General features: G+C 37.9%; 2 protein-coding genes across 3 annotated transcripts in view; one reads left to right on the plus strand and one right to left on the minus strand.

The window, feature by feature from the left end:
• Positions 1–14248, plus strand: part of dock1 (dedicator of cytokinesis 1) — a 693250-nt gene that overhangs the window by 262900 nt on the left and 416102 nt on the right. The window lies entirely within an intron of this gene.
• LOC121290102 (inhibitory synaptic factor 2A) overlaps positions 4536–14248 on the minus strand; it is a 56307-nt gene continuing 46594 nt past the window's right edge. For both annotated transcript variants that reach the window (XM_041210281.1, XM_041210282.1), the window contains one exon: positions 4536–5969. In XM_041210281.1, the coding sequence (XP_041066215.1) occupies positions 5780–5969 (190 nt within the window). In that variant the 3' untranslated portion in view covers positions 4536–5779. The remainder of the gene's footprint in view (positions 5970–14248) is intronic.

Raw genomic sequence — 14248 nt, forward strand, 5'->3', positions numbered from 1 at the left:
CATTTTTGTATCGGTGGTGCATTGATAGCAAAGAAGTTGGCTTGGTAAAAACTGACTTGAAGTTTTAGACAAATCACAATTCTATGCCTCCGTTGTCTTAAATAAAATTGAATATTTTTTTAAGGAACAAGAGTAAGCCATTCACCCTCTCTGGCCTGCTCCACCATTCAGTTAGATCATGGCTGATCAGCATATCAATTTTACTTTCCTGCCTTTGCTCTATATCTCTTTGTAGCTTTACCTAACAAAAATAGATTTATCTCAGTCTACAAATGTCTCAGCATCTGCTGTCTTTGTTATGGTGGGGGGTGTTGGAAGGGGAGCGGGGGAGTTGCAAATTTCTACTACCATTTATACAAAAGGGTGCATCCTGATTTTGCTCCTAAATAGCTCTAATTTTAAGATTGTGTCTCCTGGCATGACCCCTATGGTGTTTCTCCTGTATTATATGGGTTAGAAGCTTGTCAAGAGTCCCCAGACTAGTGCTACAGGTTCCAACCTATGGCTCATGTCTAGTGAGTGGAAGAAAAGATTATTGTGACTAATCAGGTAGTAACCCAGATATTCAGAAATTGTTGACAGCTTTTTTTTTGTTAGGAAATGATAATTATATTGTTTGGCCTATGGATACTGATCCTTTATTGATGCAACTTCAGAACAGAAACATGGTTAAAAAATTAGAAATCACACACTCCAGGCCTCTTACTATCTATGAACTGCACCTCAGAAGTTCTCCATTTATTAAAAGGAATGGTGACAGTTAAATTTTTAAAACAATAAAAAAGCCATAGTAGTTGGTTAAAAGTTTGACTGGTTGCAGTAGAATCTGAGATGCTGATAACTGATTGAACTTGCTCTCCTGCTCTGTGACATCCATTGGAATTTGCATTTTATTGTGCCATGAAGAGATATTAATGTGTGTAATGTCATTGGAAATTATTTTTAAATTGGACTTGTAGGGCCTGTGTCTCTGTGTGTGTCTTAATTGGATTTTAAAGCCAGCTAGTTTGGGTGCTTTGATGTATATAGTTTGAGATGTTAATTAGATAAATGTAAGTTAAAAGGTAAAGTCAGTTTGCATTTATTGAATAAACCATTCAAAAGAATGGGTAAAATCTTACACCTAGCTAGAAGATACCAAGCAATGTCTTTCTTTTTAATAAAAGCAAAAAACTCTGGATGCTGGAAATCCAAAACAAAAATACCTGGAAAAACTCAGCAGGTCTGGCAGCATCTGTGGAGAGGAGCACAGTTAATGTTTCGAGTCCGCATGACTCTGTTGAAGAGTCATGCGGACTCGAAACGTTAACTGTGCTACTCTCCGCAGATGCTGCCAGACCTGCTGAGTTTTTCCAGGTATTTTTGTGTTTTTTTGTCAGCTTACTAATAAAATTGGTGAAAAAAAAGGATTATTGTTAGGAGAGGTAAATTTAAAAAACCTAGCAGAACAGTGGGAAATATACATTCAAAGGGAAAGCTAGGTATAAACAAAAAGGAGTTTTGTGTGTGCAGGGCTAAGGCGTGTAAGATCTAACCATCCTGTAAACCAACAATTGTGGAAAGGAACCAAATTGCAAGAGACCTCATTTTGAATTCGTAAGGTCATGTGCTTTGCCTGGTATCTATTTAAAGTCTATGTGTTAGTGTTGCCTTGAAGATTTATCTGGGAGTGATTAATTTGGGGATTTGTTTAAAAGTTATTATGATAGTAAGTTGTAGACCTGTGTATGTGTTTAAATTTGTTCTAAATTAATAAATGTTTAATTGAGTTTTATATTTCAAAAAAACTCCTGAGGCTTGGTGGTTTTGTTTCTGAATTCAGAGATGCATCTCAAACGTTTCAATTGAAAATATTGCTCATGACAGTTGTTCAAGTTTCCCTCTGGGATTGAAACAGCTCAGCCTTTACCAACTGTTGTGTCACCACAATTGTAATAGAGCCTTTATATCTGTCTTGATATCTTCCATATCTGTCCTCATATAGGATTAGTGCAGGTGATGTAAACGTATACAGAACTATTTAATTATTTTGTTCTAATATAGTAGTTTTCTCTCCCCTCATCCCATCCCAGAGCATTTTCTGAGAATGAACATTAAATTGGGCTTATGTTTGTCTGTTTGTGATACCCTGCAACAATATAACTTGGCAATAATTATGTGGAAAAACAATGTATTTTGTTGAATATGGAAATTTAACTGTCTAGTTAATTCAAAATGAAAAATATAATTGTGTCCTAAATTTTGAATTTTGATGAAGACTTTTGATGGCAGATGAATTATTTGCATACTTTACACTAAATATAATTCCATGGAGGACCCACCAAATCATCTAATTTTTAAAGAAGCTTCCTGGTTCAATATTCCAGGCCTATGAGCACTACTATTTTGAGTCAAAGTATGCTTTTAATCCTTCAAACATCAAAAGTTGTCCTTCCAAAACCACATTTTTTTCTATTTAGGTCTCCTGCCTTGTTCAAAACAGATAATGAAACATTGCACCTAATCTGATCATTATTTAAATATCCATGGAGCAAGAAATCCAGAAAATGACTATAGCAACATGATACAAACTATTTAATGATCTTGGCATGAAACAATGTATAAAAAATTAGTTGGTAATTGAAAGGAAGAATAACATATGTGTTATAAGAAAACACAATTTGACACTTATCTTCAATATTTTATCCGTGAAAGTACAATTATGTAACTATCTGCAGTAAAACCGATTATTGCCATGTGCTTGTACAGGAGCACTATTTCTTGCAGCCCGTTCTTCTGAACTCTGTCATATTTTCACCTGTCCGCTTAGACCTTTCTATCCTCAAAGGCTGTCTCAATATTACCTGCCCTTCCTCCCAGAATTAATTTCTCTTCTGGTTATGTTTGTGCTTTTTTGGTCAGTTTTATTTCTCCTTTATATTTCAGCATACTCTTTTTCATGGTCTCCTTCTCCCTTCAGTATCTGCTTGCTGCTGAAAAAAGACTGGGTTCTGTGGGCGCGGCACGGGGAGTGGGACAAGATGGGGGAGGACAGGTTGTGAGATGCAGAGAGATTACAATATGGAAAGACCAAAAATTCCAAAATTTTAGAAGCAAAAGAGAAATCAAGGTCGTGAGATCTGTAATGGGCGTAGAGTCAGGTATTTTTTAAGTAGCATTTTGTAATACACCCTTTTCCTTTACAAATTGCCCAGTCATTTAGAGAAAAATTCCATCCCTGTCACAAATTCTTGAAGTGCTACACAAATCAAAATCAAAATGGATGAATGGGTAGGATTTTTCAGTCGGTGTGCAGGGGTGGGTCTGACACGTAAATGACGTGCGATGACATGGGTGTGCGCCCTGGTATCATCGCGTATTGCGATGTTTTGTTTGGCAGGTGTGCGCCCGAGTTGGCTGCACGCCCACCGATATGTAAACAGCCTATTAAGACCATTACGGAAGAAACTAATGTTATTGTTAACACTGCCTGTCCAATCTTAAGGTTGGTGGGCAGGCGTAAAGGCCAAGCGGCCTTCATGTTTTTTTAGGAAACCTCATCCACGAGTTGGATTAGGTTTCCTAAAGCTTTTAATAATTAAGTAAATCATTTTTCCAAAACATCAAAACATGTCCCATCTCATGTGACACAGTCACATGAGGGGACATGTTTAATTAAATTTTGACTCCATTTATTTAATAATTTCAAAAGTTCATGAATCTCCCTCTGGCAGCTCTGTGCCTCAGGGAGATTGAAGCACTCTTTTGCACACGTGTAAAATGATGGCGCAGCGACATTCGGCTCCGCGACTGCCCACTCCCACCGAGCCCGCCCACCGCCAACTGAAAAATTATGGCCCATGATTTGAAAGCACTTTTTAATGGATAAATGTATGTAGGCAGCCTGTTTCTTAGGAGAGAGCAATAGAAAATGCATTTGGTTACTGTTTTGGATCTGGCTCCTTATCATGGCAGAAGATTCCTCTGATTTTGCTATAAATGGCAAACAGGAAATTCTGCTCCCCCATTTGTATGCGCAAAGCAAGGGCCTTCAGGATTGCAGCAGTATGAGATGTCATATTCCAAATGACGATTGTACAGCTTTTTAAAAAAACGTAATCCGCTAAATATTACAATAGCTCAAAAATTAAAGCTACTTAGAGATTAATATAGAAAAATGTGGAAATAGAATGTAGTTTAAAATTAATTACAGATTTTTGAGGGAGAATGGCAAAAACCTGAAGATAGACCCTTGTTTTCAATGTGTGTTTAATTCAAACCTTTGGTTTCCTCCAATGTAAAGCATAATTTTGATTTCCAAAATAATCATTTGACATGTACTTATGTTCTCAAGGGAATAATGATAAGCTATGATTTTTATAAATTCCAATGCTCCAAACATAATATTATAAAATAAAATATGTTGGCTTCAAGCACTACTTAGACTTGATTTACAAATTAAAGCAATATTGAAGTTTATATAAAATTAGTTGCATTTATTGTAATAGTTTACAAAGAGAAATGTTAAAATAATTTCCCAGCAAGATTACACCAAATACGAAATAGTGATTTATTTGATTCGTGTTTACAGTTAAACAATTTCATATATATACTGTTCGATATATGCTTGTTTCATTACTTTAGTTTAATATTTGACTTCAAGTGACTCTTTAAACTTTTACAAGAAAATGAATTATTTTTGTAGTGCAAAGTACTTGTGAACTCTAATGTGTACATATAACAAATGCTGTTTTATGTGTTCTGTGAAGGTTTATTCACAGCATTTAATTTTATAATTTAGAGCAATGAAACTCTTTAATGCTATGCAATCAAATCATCATCTTTTACATTTTTATGCAGCTTCCTATAATGTGCTTTACATAATGCACACATTTTTTAAAAACAGTTTTTATAATAGCCATTAATAATTCCTCTCTCCCTTTCCTCTTGGAAAAACAAAATATATACAATTGCGATCGATATTTCCAATCAACATAGTTTTCAAGTACCAGTGGATTAAAATTTTCCTCATGGAGAAAAATATACCCTGTACTCAGAGCTATCGACTGGAAATGATTAAAGATGTATCACTGTGCATTTAGGTATAGTTCAGATTTTTCATATGAATCATACATAATGCAGATTTTGGAAAGCATTGTGTGGTTTTAAAGTTAAATATTCTATTTTATAAGCAGAATTACAGGGTTATCACTTGGCAAGTAAAAATCTTATGACAAGCATCACTGACATTTCTCTTCGGACGTGCCTATTTGAAGAATTGTGCTTTTTCCTCCCTAATCTGTAATGTGCTTGACAATGTTAATTTCATGCTCTTGACTTAAGGTTACTGAATTAAACATAAAAATGAAAAACCCTATAAAAGTACAACTTTCTCTATTTCTTTGCTGTATTATTTAATGGGTGAAGGCATCAGAATATCTTGCTTATTAGCACATTGTGAAACGACAGCTCGACATTAACGGGCCAAATCATAGCATTTGGAGAATTAATACAAATGTTTGAATATATCAATTTAAATTATTAGTATACTCTTTGCCTGTGACCTGTAAATAAGAAAAAAATGTGCGCTATTTCATGCCCCTGCATGGTAGTGATTTATTAGAACAAAAATCTTTTGAAATGGATCATTTGAACTGAATGCTGCCTTGTGCATATAATGACTTGCTGGCTGATTTTAAACTTTTTGAGTATTGAGTATTCAGCTCAACTCTAAAACCAGTCAAAAAGGGGTCACTTCAAATGAATTGAATTGACATTTAGAAGCTTTTAATAGGTTTACTTAAAGAAACCACAGTTTCCATTTCCCATGCTTTTTTGATTCAGTCTTGCTAGGTTTTTGCTTTTGGTAGGCAGATGAACAGAATTCTTGTGAGTAAGGCAGGGTTGAAACCTGAGTTTCTTCAGTAGGATGTAGTTTTCTCATAACAGGCTGAAACTTGTCCTCCTGTTGCTTGAAGTCCAGTTCAACGCTAGGAAGTAATAATAAATGTAGTTTTAAATCAGTTAAGGGGAGACTACACTGTCGTTAACCATACATACTAACAAGATGTAAACAGCATCCATTGTGTGCATTAGGTCATTCTGAATGTAAAATGCTCTTGCACACAGTTAACATTAAACTGGTGCAGTGAAGACTTACAACTAAATTAAATCCTTGAAATAAAGAAGGGAAAATGTATTTTCCCTTTCAACTTAAATTATTCAGGACTGCTATGTTTTTCAGTTTTTCTGCTCATTTCAAATCTGTGTAATGTGACTGGAGGACTGTATTGTGCATGTATATTCATGTATGTTCATGTATATTGTTAAGATTTTTTAATCAAATGCTCTACTCCTAGATGATGGATTTTGAAACACTGTTGTCATATTATCCAAATTACTTAGTAATCCACATGGTTTGTTACCAGAATATATCTTTATGCAACCTGAACTAAACAAGTGGAACTGAATGCTTATCCAATTATTTATTGTGAGCTCAGAGAATTGTAGGGCTGTATTTTTAATGAAGCAAATGGCTATCTTTAATATATGTTGACTAAGAACATTTAAAGGGGAATTGGCTAAGTATTTGAAAAGTAAGAGTATATAGGATGAGCAAAGAAGTGTGGTTAAATAGATACCTCCAGTTGGACTATTGGCAGCAGTATCGGCTTGATGGGCAAAATGACCCTTTCTGTACTGTAAATTTCATTGAGGGGATACTTTACAATCTTCCTACCAACCCCACTGTCTGCTTGCACACCAAACTGGGGGATAATTCCCCATAATTCTATTTTACTTGATTTTAGTTTTTTTTAAGGAGGTTGCAGTATAGTTTCTGAGGTGCTATAGACACATTTTCTAAACAGCAGAACTTTTCATATGAAGAGATATACATTGAGCCTATATGGATCGGAAAAGTTGTCGGGAAATAACTTTTCTTTCTCCAAGAGATTATGAACACATAACATTGTTGAGAAAATTTATACAAGCACTTCGATAAAACCACAAGTCTAGCATACAAACTGTTGGGTAAAATAGTAAAGATTGTAAACATTAATAGTTTATGTTAACTAGTAATCCTGCAATTCGTACATCAGTTCAGATATCTTAGTGAGATTTATTATCCTTCCATCTGTGCTACTTTCTTCATCCCAAGCTGCACTGAGTACAATACCTGCGCAACATGAAGGAAAATATTCAACAGCACAGAGATAGTGGTTGAGTTGTAATTCTATGCGCATTTTCTAAAGGCATTGAAAACTGCTTAGGTGCAATCTTGTTTTATGTTAAACAATCTTGTAATTTCCCTTTTAACTTTTCTATAAAAAATTAATATAACAAGATGTATTTGTTGGAAGTGGGATGTCACAATTGGCCTCAGAGTTCCCTTGGTCTGGAAACAGAAGCAAATCATCTAGAGTTCCTGCTCCATGATAGATTATTCAAAATGTGTGTACATACCTAATGACACCACGATTAAGTTTGACTGCAGATCATTGGTTAGACTCCATTTGCAGTATTGCATTTGGTTTTGGGCAGCACAGTTTATGAAGGATATATTGGCCTTGGAGAGAGTACAGCATAAATCCAGAATGATACCTGGATTTAAAGGATTAAATTAAGAGGACAGGTTGCATAAATTTGGCTTGTACTCCCATGAGTTTCAAAGACTAAGAGATCTAATTGCCAGATTTAAACTGACAAAAGGACAAATGTCAGATGCAAAGAAACTAGTTATTCTCTTGGGGAGTCCAGAACAAGAGGGCTTTGTCTTAATATTACATTGCACATCTTGCTACATAGAATTGATATGCCCATGTGTTTTCCACTAAAAGAAAAATAATTAAAATATCTGAACTTTTTTTTTAGTACAGAGAGTTAGGTGCACCATTATGTGCATATTGAGCGACACAGTTAGGACAGTTCTAGATTCAAGCCCTGGTGTGTCATGAGTTCTAAGATCTTTCTCTCAATAAAAATGGAGAAGTGAGCTCTGATGGAGCAGAATTCATTTTCTGTGAGGTTGGTGGTATTTGAGGGATGCCACTGGTTGCAATCAGTGGGTGAGAAGGTTGGCACGAGCGCAGTCTGACGTGGGAGTCGCTGAACTTTTACCCCTGGTCTATCATAAGGCAGAACCAGGGTACATCTCAGAATATATTTATTATTTATGTTTCTCTCACAATTAATCATTGACTGAAAAGAATGAGAACTTTTCCTTTATATAACATCCTATTATGGTAAAATATCTGAATGTTACAGCTTAAAATACTCCTGAACTGTTGTAATAGGCAAACTACTTAAACTCACAATATGGGCCCAGATCTTCTGAGGGGTGACAGTGGTCAATAGATTCCTGCTGCACTCGAAAACTCCCCTGACTTGATGCTGCTGCGTATTTCTACTGGGGTTTTCTGAACCCAGCTTTCACAGATGTGTGCAGCGCAGTGTCCTTTGTGGAACTCCTTTGGAGCGCGTTAGAGTCAGGAAAAGACAGGACACTCCCTTTTTATAACTAGTTTCCATATGCTAAGATTAAAGGTCCAATTTGAATGTTAGTCAGTAAATGGTGGGTGAGTGGGTGAATGGTGAGGTGGGTAGGGGTTAAGGTGGTTAGGGGCAGGTGGGTGGGGGGTGGTCAGGTCAGGAGGGTAGTTGGGTGGTTGGGGGTGGGGGGGCGGTGTCAGTGGATAGTTGGGTCAGGAAGGGAGAGTAGTCAGACATGGTTGGGAGGGTTGGCCGGGTTGGGAGGGTAGTTGGGTTGTTGAGAGGGTAGTTGGGTCGGCCGGGGATTTGGGAGGTTGGTATTATGGGGAGCTGTTGCTTCTGGGGTGGCCAAGAGGGTAATTGGGGGTTGGTTGTGGAGTTACCCAGGCGTTAAACTAGGTTTTAATCTGTCTAATGTTTCCTGGGTAACTATCCAGGTAAGTAGAATGGAACTGTCTGAAGTCTCTCTGACTTTCTCGCAGCGGGTCCTGGGATCAGGGGAATTGCCCTTCAGAAGTTGAAGCTTCCTGGCAATTCCCTTGTAGGTCTGCGCACCAGGACTTCCACGGGGTCCCAACATGTGTCATACGCCCAGCCTCTGATGATCTGGAGACTGGAAGATTTGACCCATTGCATTTACAGAATTAAACTATAGAAAAGGGAAACTTCCTAACATGCTTGCTCAGTTCACATTTATGATTTTGTTTGCGCTCTCATCTTGAGTGAAATGTTTGTGGGTTTAAACCTATCCTCAGGACTTAAAAATCAATTTATTGTTAGAGATACTGTCTTTCAATTGAGATGTGAAGCTGAGGCCCCATTTTATCTGCTCAGGTTGACATGAAAAATCCTAAGAAATTATTCAAAACAGATCAGGCAGTTCTACTGATATATGGGCCAAGATTTCTTCCACACCCATCATCAATAAAAACAGATTATCTGTTTAAGTTGCTCTTTGTGGACCCTTACTGTGTGGCCTGCTCACCTTTTGCATTGTGACCAAAGATGGAGGAGTGGTTCACTGTGATGGCAATAAGAAACATGTTTAAAAGGGTGCCCAAAGGTTGAAAAAGAAACCAAAGAAGTGTAAAATAATCAAAATTTCCTGAGGTGCATGTCACAGTTTCCTCCTTGAAATTTATTTTGCATGATACACATTCCCCCTTTTAAAAAAAGTTCTAAATCTTCTCTGCGAAAGTCACATGTTTAAGTATTTTAATCTTTTTGTCCCTATAAAAGAGTTGTGGAATATTGAGTTGATTGAGTGTTAGACCATGACAAGTTCATGACTCATGCTTTACTATTGTAAGTACTTTCTTTATAAGTCCTGCGCGAGGTCATTGGATTTCAGTTTTTGTTCACAGAAACACATTGAATTAAGGAATGTGATTCTAAAACACTAATACATATACTAATGTCTAACACAATTCATTTTCACTGTCACATTGAAGCAGTGTCATAAGCTTTTATTCAGATGGCTCCAGTTTTTTTTTGAGTTGTCAACCTCTTTGAAGCTGTTGGTTAGCTTTTCTAAGTTGGGAGACAAGTTGCCAACATCATATTCCAACAATATTTCAAACAGATCTAACAACTCAAGATTGCAAAACTATGGGGCATTGTGGGCCATCAGCAGCAGCAGAATTGTACTCACTCTCAATTTGTAACCTCATGGCCCAGCATATCTACTGCTCTAGCATTACCACCAAGCCAGGGGATCAGCCCTGGTTCAATGAAGAGTGCAGAAGGGCATGCCGGGAGCAGCACCAGGCACACCTAAAAGTGAGGTGTCAACCTGGTGAAGTGACAGCACAGGACTACTTGCATGCCAAACCGCATAAGCAGCAAGTGACAATCAGAGCTAAGCGATTCCACACCCAACAGATTAGATCTAAGCTCTGTAGTCTTGCCACATCCAGTCGTGAATGGTGGTGAACAATTAAACAACTCACTGGAGGAGGAGGTTCCACAAATAGCCCCATCCTCAATGATGGGGGAGCCCAGCACTAGTGCAAAAGGTAAGGCTGGAGCATTTGCAAGAATCATCAGAAGTGTTGAGTGGCTGATTCATCTTGGCCTCCTCTGGAGGTCCCCAGCGTCACAGATGCCAGACTTCAGCCAATTCAATTCAGTCCATGTGATATCGAGGAACAGCTGATGGCACTGGTTAGTGCAAAGGCTAAGGGCCCTGACAATATTCCGGCAATATTGTGCCCCAGAATTTGCCGCAGGAGTTCCTCAGGGTAGTGTCCTAGGTTCAACCATCTTCAAATGCTTAATCAATGACCTTCCTACCATCATAAGGTCAGAAGTGGAGATGTTAGCACAAAACATTATGCAATCATCAGCTTTATTTGCAATTCCTCAGATACTGATGTAGTCCAAGTCCAAATGCAGCAAGACCTGGACAAAATCCAGGCTTGGGCTGACAAGTGGCAAGTAACATATACAACACACAAATGCCAGGTGATGACCATCTCCAACAAGAAAGAATCTGACATTCTTGACATTCAATGTCATTGCCATCACTGAATCCTCTACTGTCAACGTCCTGGTCAACAACCATTGACCAGAAACTGAACTGGACTAGCCATATAAATACCATGGCTACAAGAGCAGGTCAAATGTTAGGAATCTTGTGGTGAGTAACTCCCTTCCTGATTACCCAAAACCTGTCCAATATTTACAATGTGCAAGTTACGAGTGTGATGGAATACTGTCCACTTGTCTGGATGAGTGCGGCTCTAACAACACTCAAGAAGCTTGACACCATCAAGGACAAAGCAGCCTGCTTGATCCCATCCACTAACATTCACTCCCTCCACCACTGACGAGCAGTGGCAACAGTGTGTACCATCTACAAAATGCACTGCAGGAATTCAAGGTTCCTTAGACAGCACCTTCCAAACCCATAGCCACTACCATCTAGAAGGACAAGGGCAACTGACACATGGGAACACTACCACCTAGAAGTTGCCCTCCAAGCCATCCACTGGTCTGACTTGGAAATATATTGCTGTCCCTTCACTGTCGTTGGGTCAAAATTCTGGAACTCCCTCCCTAATGCAATGTGGATGTACCTGCACCACATTTACTGCAGCAGTTCAAGAAGGCAGCTCACCACCACCTTCTCAAGGGTAATTAGGATGGAAATTAGATGCTGGCCTAGCTAGTGATGCCATTGAATAATGAAAAATGAAAAGTTCTTGATATATTTGAATTGACACAGAATTTTTTAAATTGATGTTTCCTACCTATGAGGCATAGGGAGGCTTTCTTAATTTGTTGAAATTACAATGATCTCATAGCCATGCTGCAACTACTTGCACTTCAGTGGAGATATCTAATGTGACCTTAATAAATCTGAGCTGTAAAGTGGGACATAAATAACAAACCTCTGGCACTACACCATTTTCTTCAGAATTATAATGAGCTATACATGAACATAATAAAATAGTTGACTGGTTTGTAGAAACTCAGTAAACTTTTTACTTTTGGGGAAAATAGTGGCTTCTGATAGATTTTGTGACTCCCACTTAAAAGATGTTAGCATTCTAAGGAAACCTTAAATTGTGATTTAATTATTTAATGCAGGCTGCTGCATGATCTTGACCTTGTCCTCCTTAAAGTATGCTCAAAATTGGGCACAGTGTCCCATTTATATTGACTACACACAACTTCCTGGCTTTTGTACTCCATGCCTCGACTTATAAAGCCCAGGATCCCATGTGCTTTATTAACTGCTTCTTTAACCTGTTGTGTTTCACCTTCAAAGGTTTGTGCACAACCCCACCTAGGTCTCTCTGTTCTTGCACCCCCTTTATCACTATCATATTGAACTTTTTTGAATTTCATCTGCCATGTGGCAGTCCATTCCAGCAGTCTCTGCCCTCTTGAAATCCATTGCTATGTTCCTTATTGATTACTTATTATATCAACTGCAAATTCCAAAATTGTGCCCAAATCTCCAAGCCCAAGTCATTAATCTATATCAAAAACAGCAGTGGTCCTAGTGCTAAATCCTAGGGAAGACCACTGTATATCTCCCTCCAATCTAAAAAACAGCTATTCACTACAATTTTGTTTTTCATCCCTTTGATAATTTTGTATCCATGTTGCTATTGCTCCTTTCATCCCATGGTTTTCAATTTTGCCAGCAAACCTAATATGGGGTTCTTTGTCAGACGCTTTTTGGAACTATATACATACAACATTAATTGCACTGCCTTATTCCACTGAAGTCAAGTTAGTGAAATGATTTGGCCTTAACAAAGTCATGCCGGCTCTCATTTATGATTCCTCACCTGACTTATTCTAAATGATTCTTCCCACCTCCGCCACCAACCGCTGCTCTCTAAATGTTTTGATTGTAACTTAACTGCCACTGGGTCAAAATCCTGGAGCTCCCTAACAGCACTGTGAGTGTACCCACACCACCTGGATTGCAGCAGTTCAAGAGGGCAGCTCACCACTGCCTTCTCGAGGGCAATTAGGAATGGGCAATAAATGCTGCATAGCCAGCAATGCCCATAATAAAAAAAACCTTGGAGAGAGTTCTAATGTTTCTCTTTGAAATTTCAATTGTCTGTTTATCTGGAACTCAGAATGCAGCTACTGATCACAGGCAGTGAAAATAACAAATTGCATTTATATAGCAGCTTTAACACAGCAAAATGTCCCAAGGTGCTTCATAGGAGCATTAATACAAAATTTGACACTAAACCACGTAAGGTATTAGGGGAGGTGATTTAAAACTTGGTCAAAGATTTGTTGAGAATTATGAAGTATTTTAATGTTTGCCATTGTTCATCTACCATTATACCTTTTAATCTAACTTCCCAATCTACCATAGCCAGCTCCCCCATCACTTCTACGTAACTGTCTTTATTTAAGTTCAGCACTCTAATTTTGGATTTAAGTACATCACTCTTTAACTCCATGCAAAATTCTATCATATAACCACTCCTTCACAGGGTATCCCTTACTATGAGATTACTAATTAACCCTGCCTCATTACATGAAACAAAATCTAAAATAAACTCTTCTATGATTGTTCCAGAAAACTGACCCAAGTATGTTCCAGGAGCTTGTCTTACAAACTATGTGAAGAGTCAAGCCCTCTATGATTATTACATTCATTCATTACAAGCTCCTCTTATTTCTTGATTAAAACTATTCCAAATTTTACATCTACTGTTAGGGGCTTAATGAGTACTCTCCCATCATTTATGGAATCTTGTTATTTTTTATACTCACCCATACTGATTCTACTTCCTGCTCTTCCGAGCCAAAATCCTTTCTCCCTGCTGTCCTGTGTCACCCTTTATTATTGGTGCCCATCTGCCCACCCTTTGCAACCCCCACACCCACCTTTATCTTTCTATTTTGTCTGGCTTTTCGAAACATCAAGAAACCTGGAGTAATTAGTGTCCAACCTTGGTGGTCATGCAACTAATTATTTGTAATAGCTGTGAGATCAAACTCATTTATCTTTATTTGTGCCATTAATTCATCTATCTCATTATGAATCACTCATGGGTTCAGATAAAGCACCTTTAGTTTCACCTTTTTACCCTGATTAGAACTTATTCATTGTTGCACTATTACTGTTAAATTTTTAGTCCCTTCCTATCATATTCTGCTTATCTTTACTCAAAACTCTCCACAGCTCTGTGGCATTGATTCTCCCCTACCTGCTTTGTAGTTCAGAGCCCTATCTAAAGCCCTCGTTATACCTTTCGCCAGGACACATGTTCCAGTCCAGTTTCAGCAGAACCTGTCT

The sequence above is a fragment of the Carcharodon carcharias genome, chromosome 17, assembly GCF_017639515.1.
Source record: "Carcharodon carcharias isolate sCarCar2 chromosome 17, sCarCar2.pri, whole genome shotgun sequence".
NCBI lineage: Eukaryota > Metazoa > Chordata > Chondrichthyes > Lamniformes > Lamnidae > Carcharodon > Carcharodon carcharias.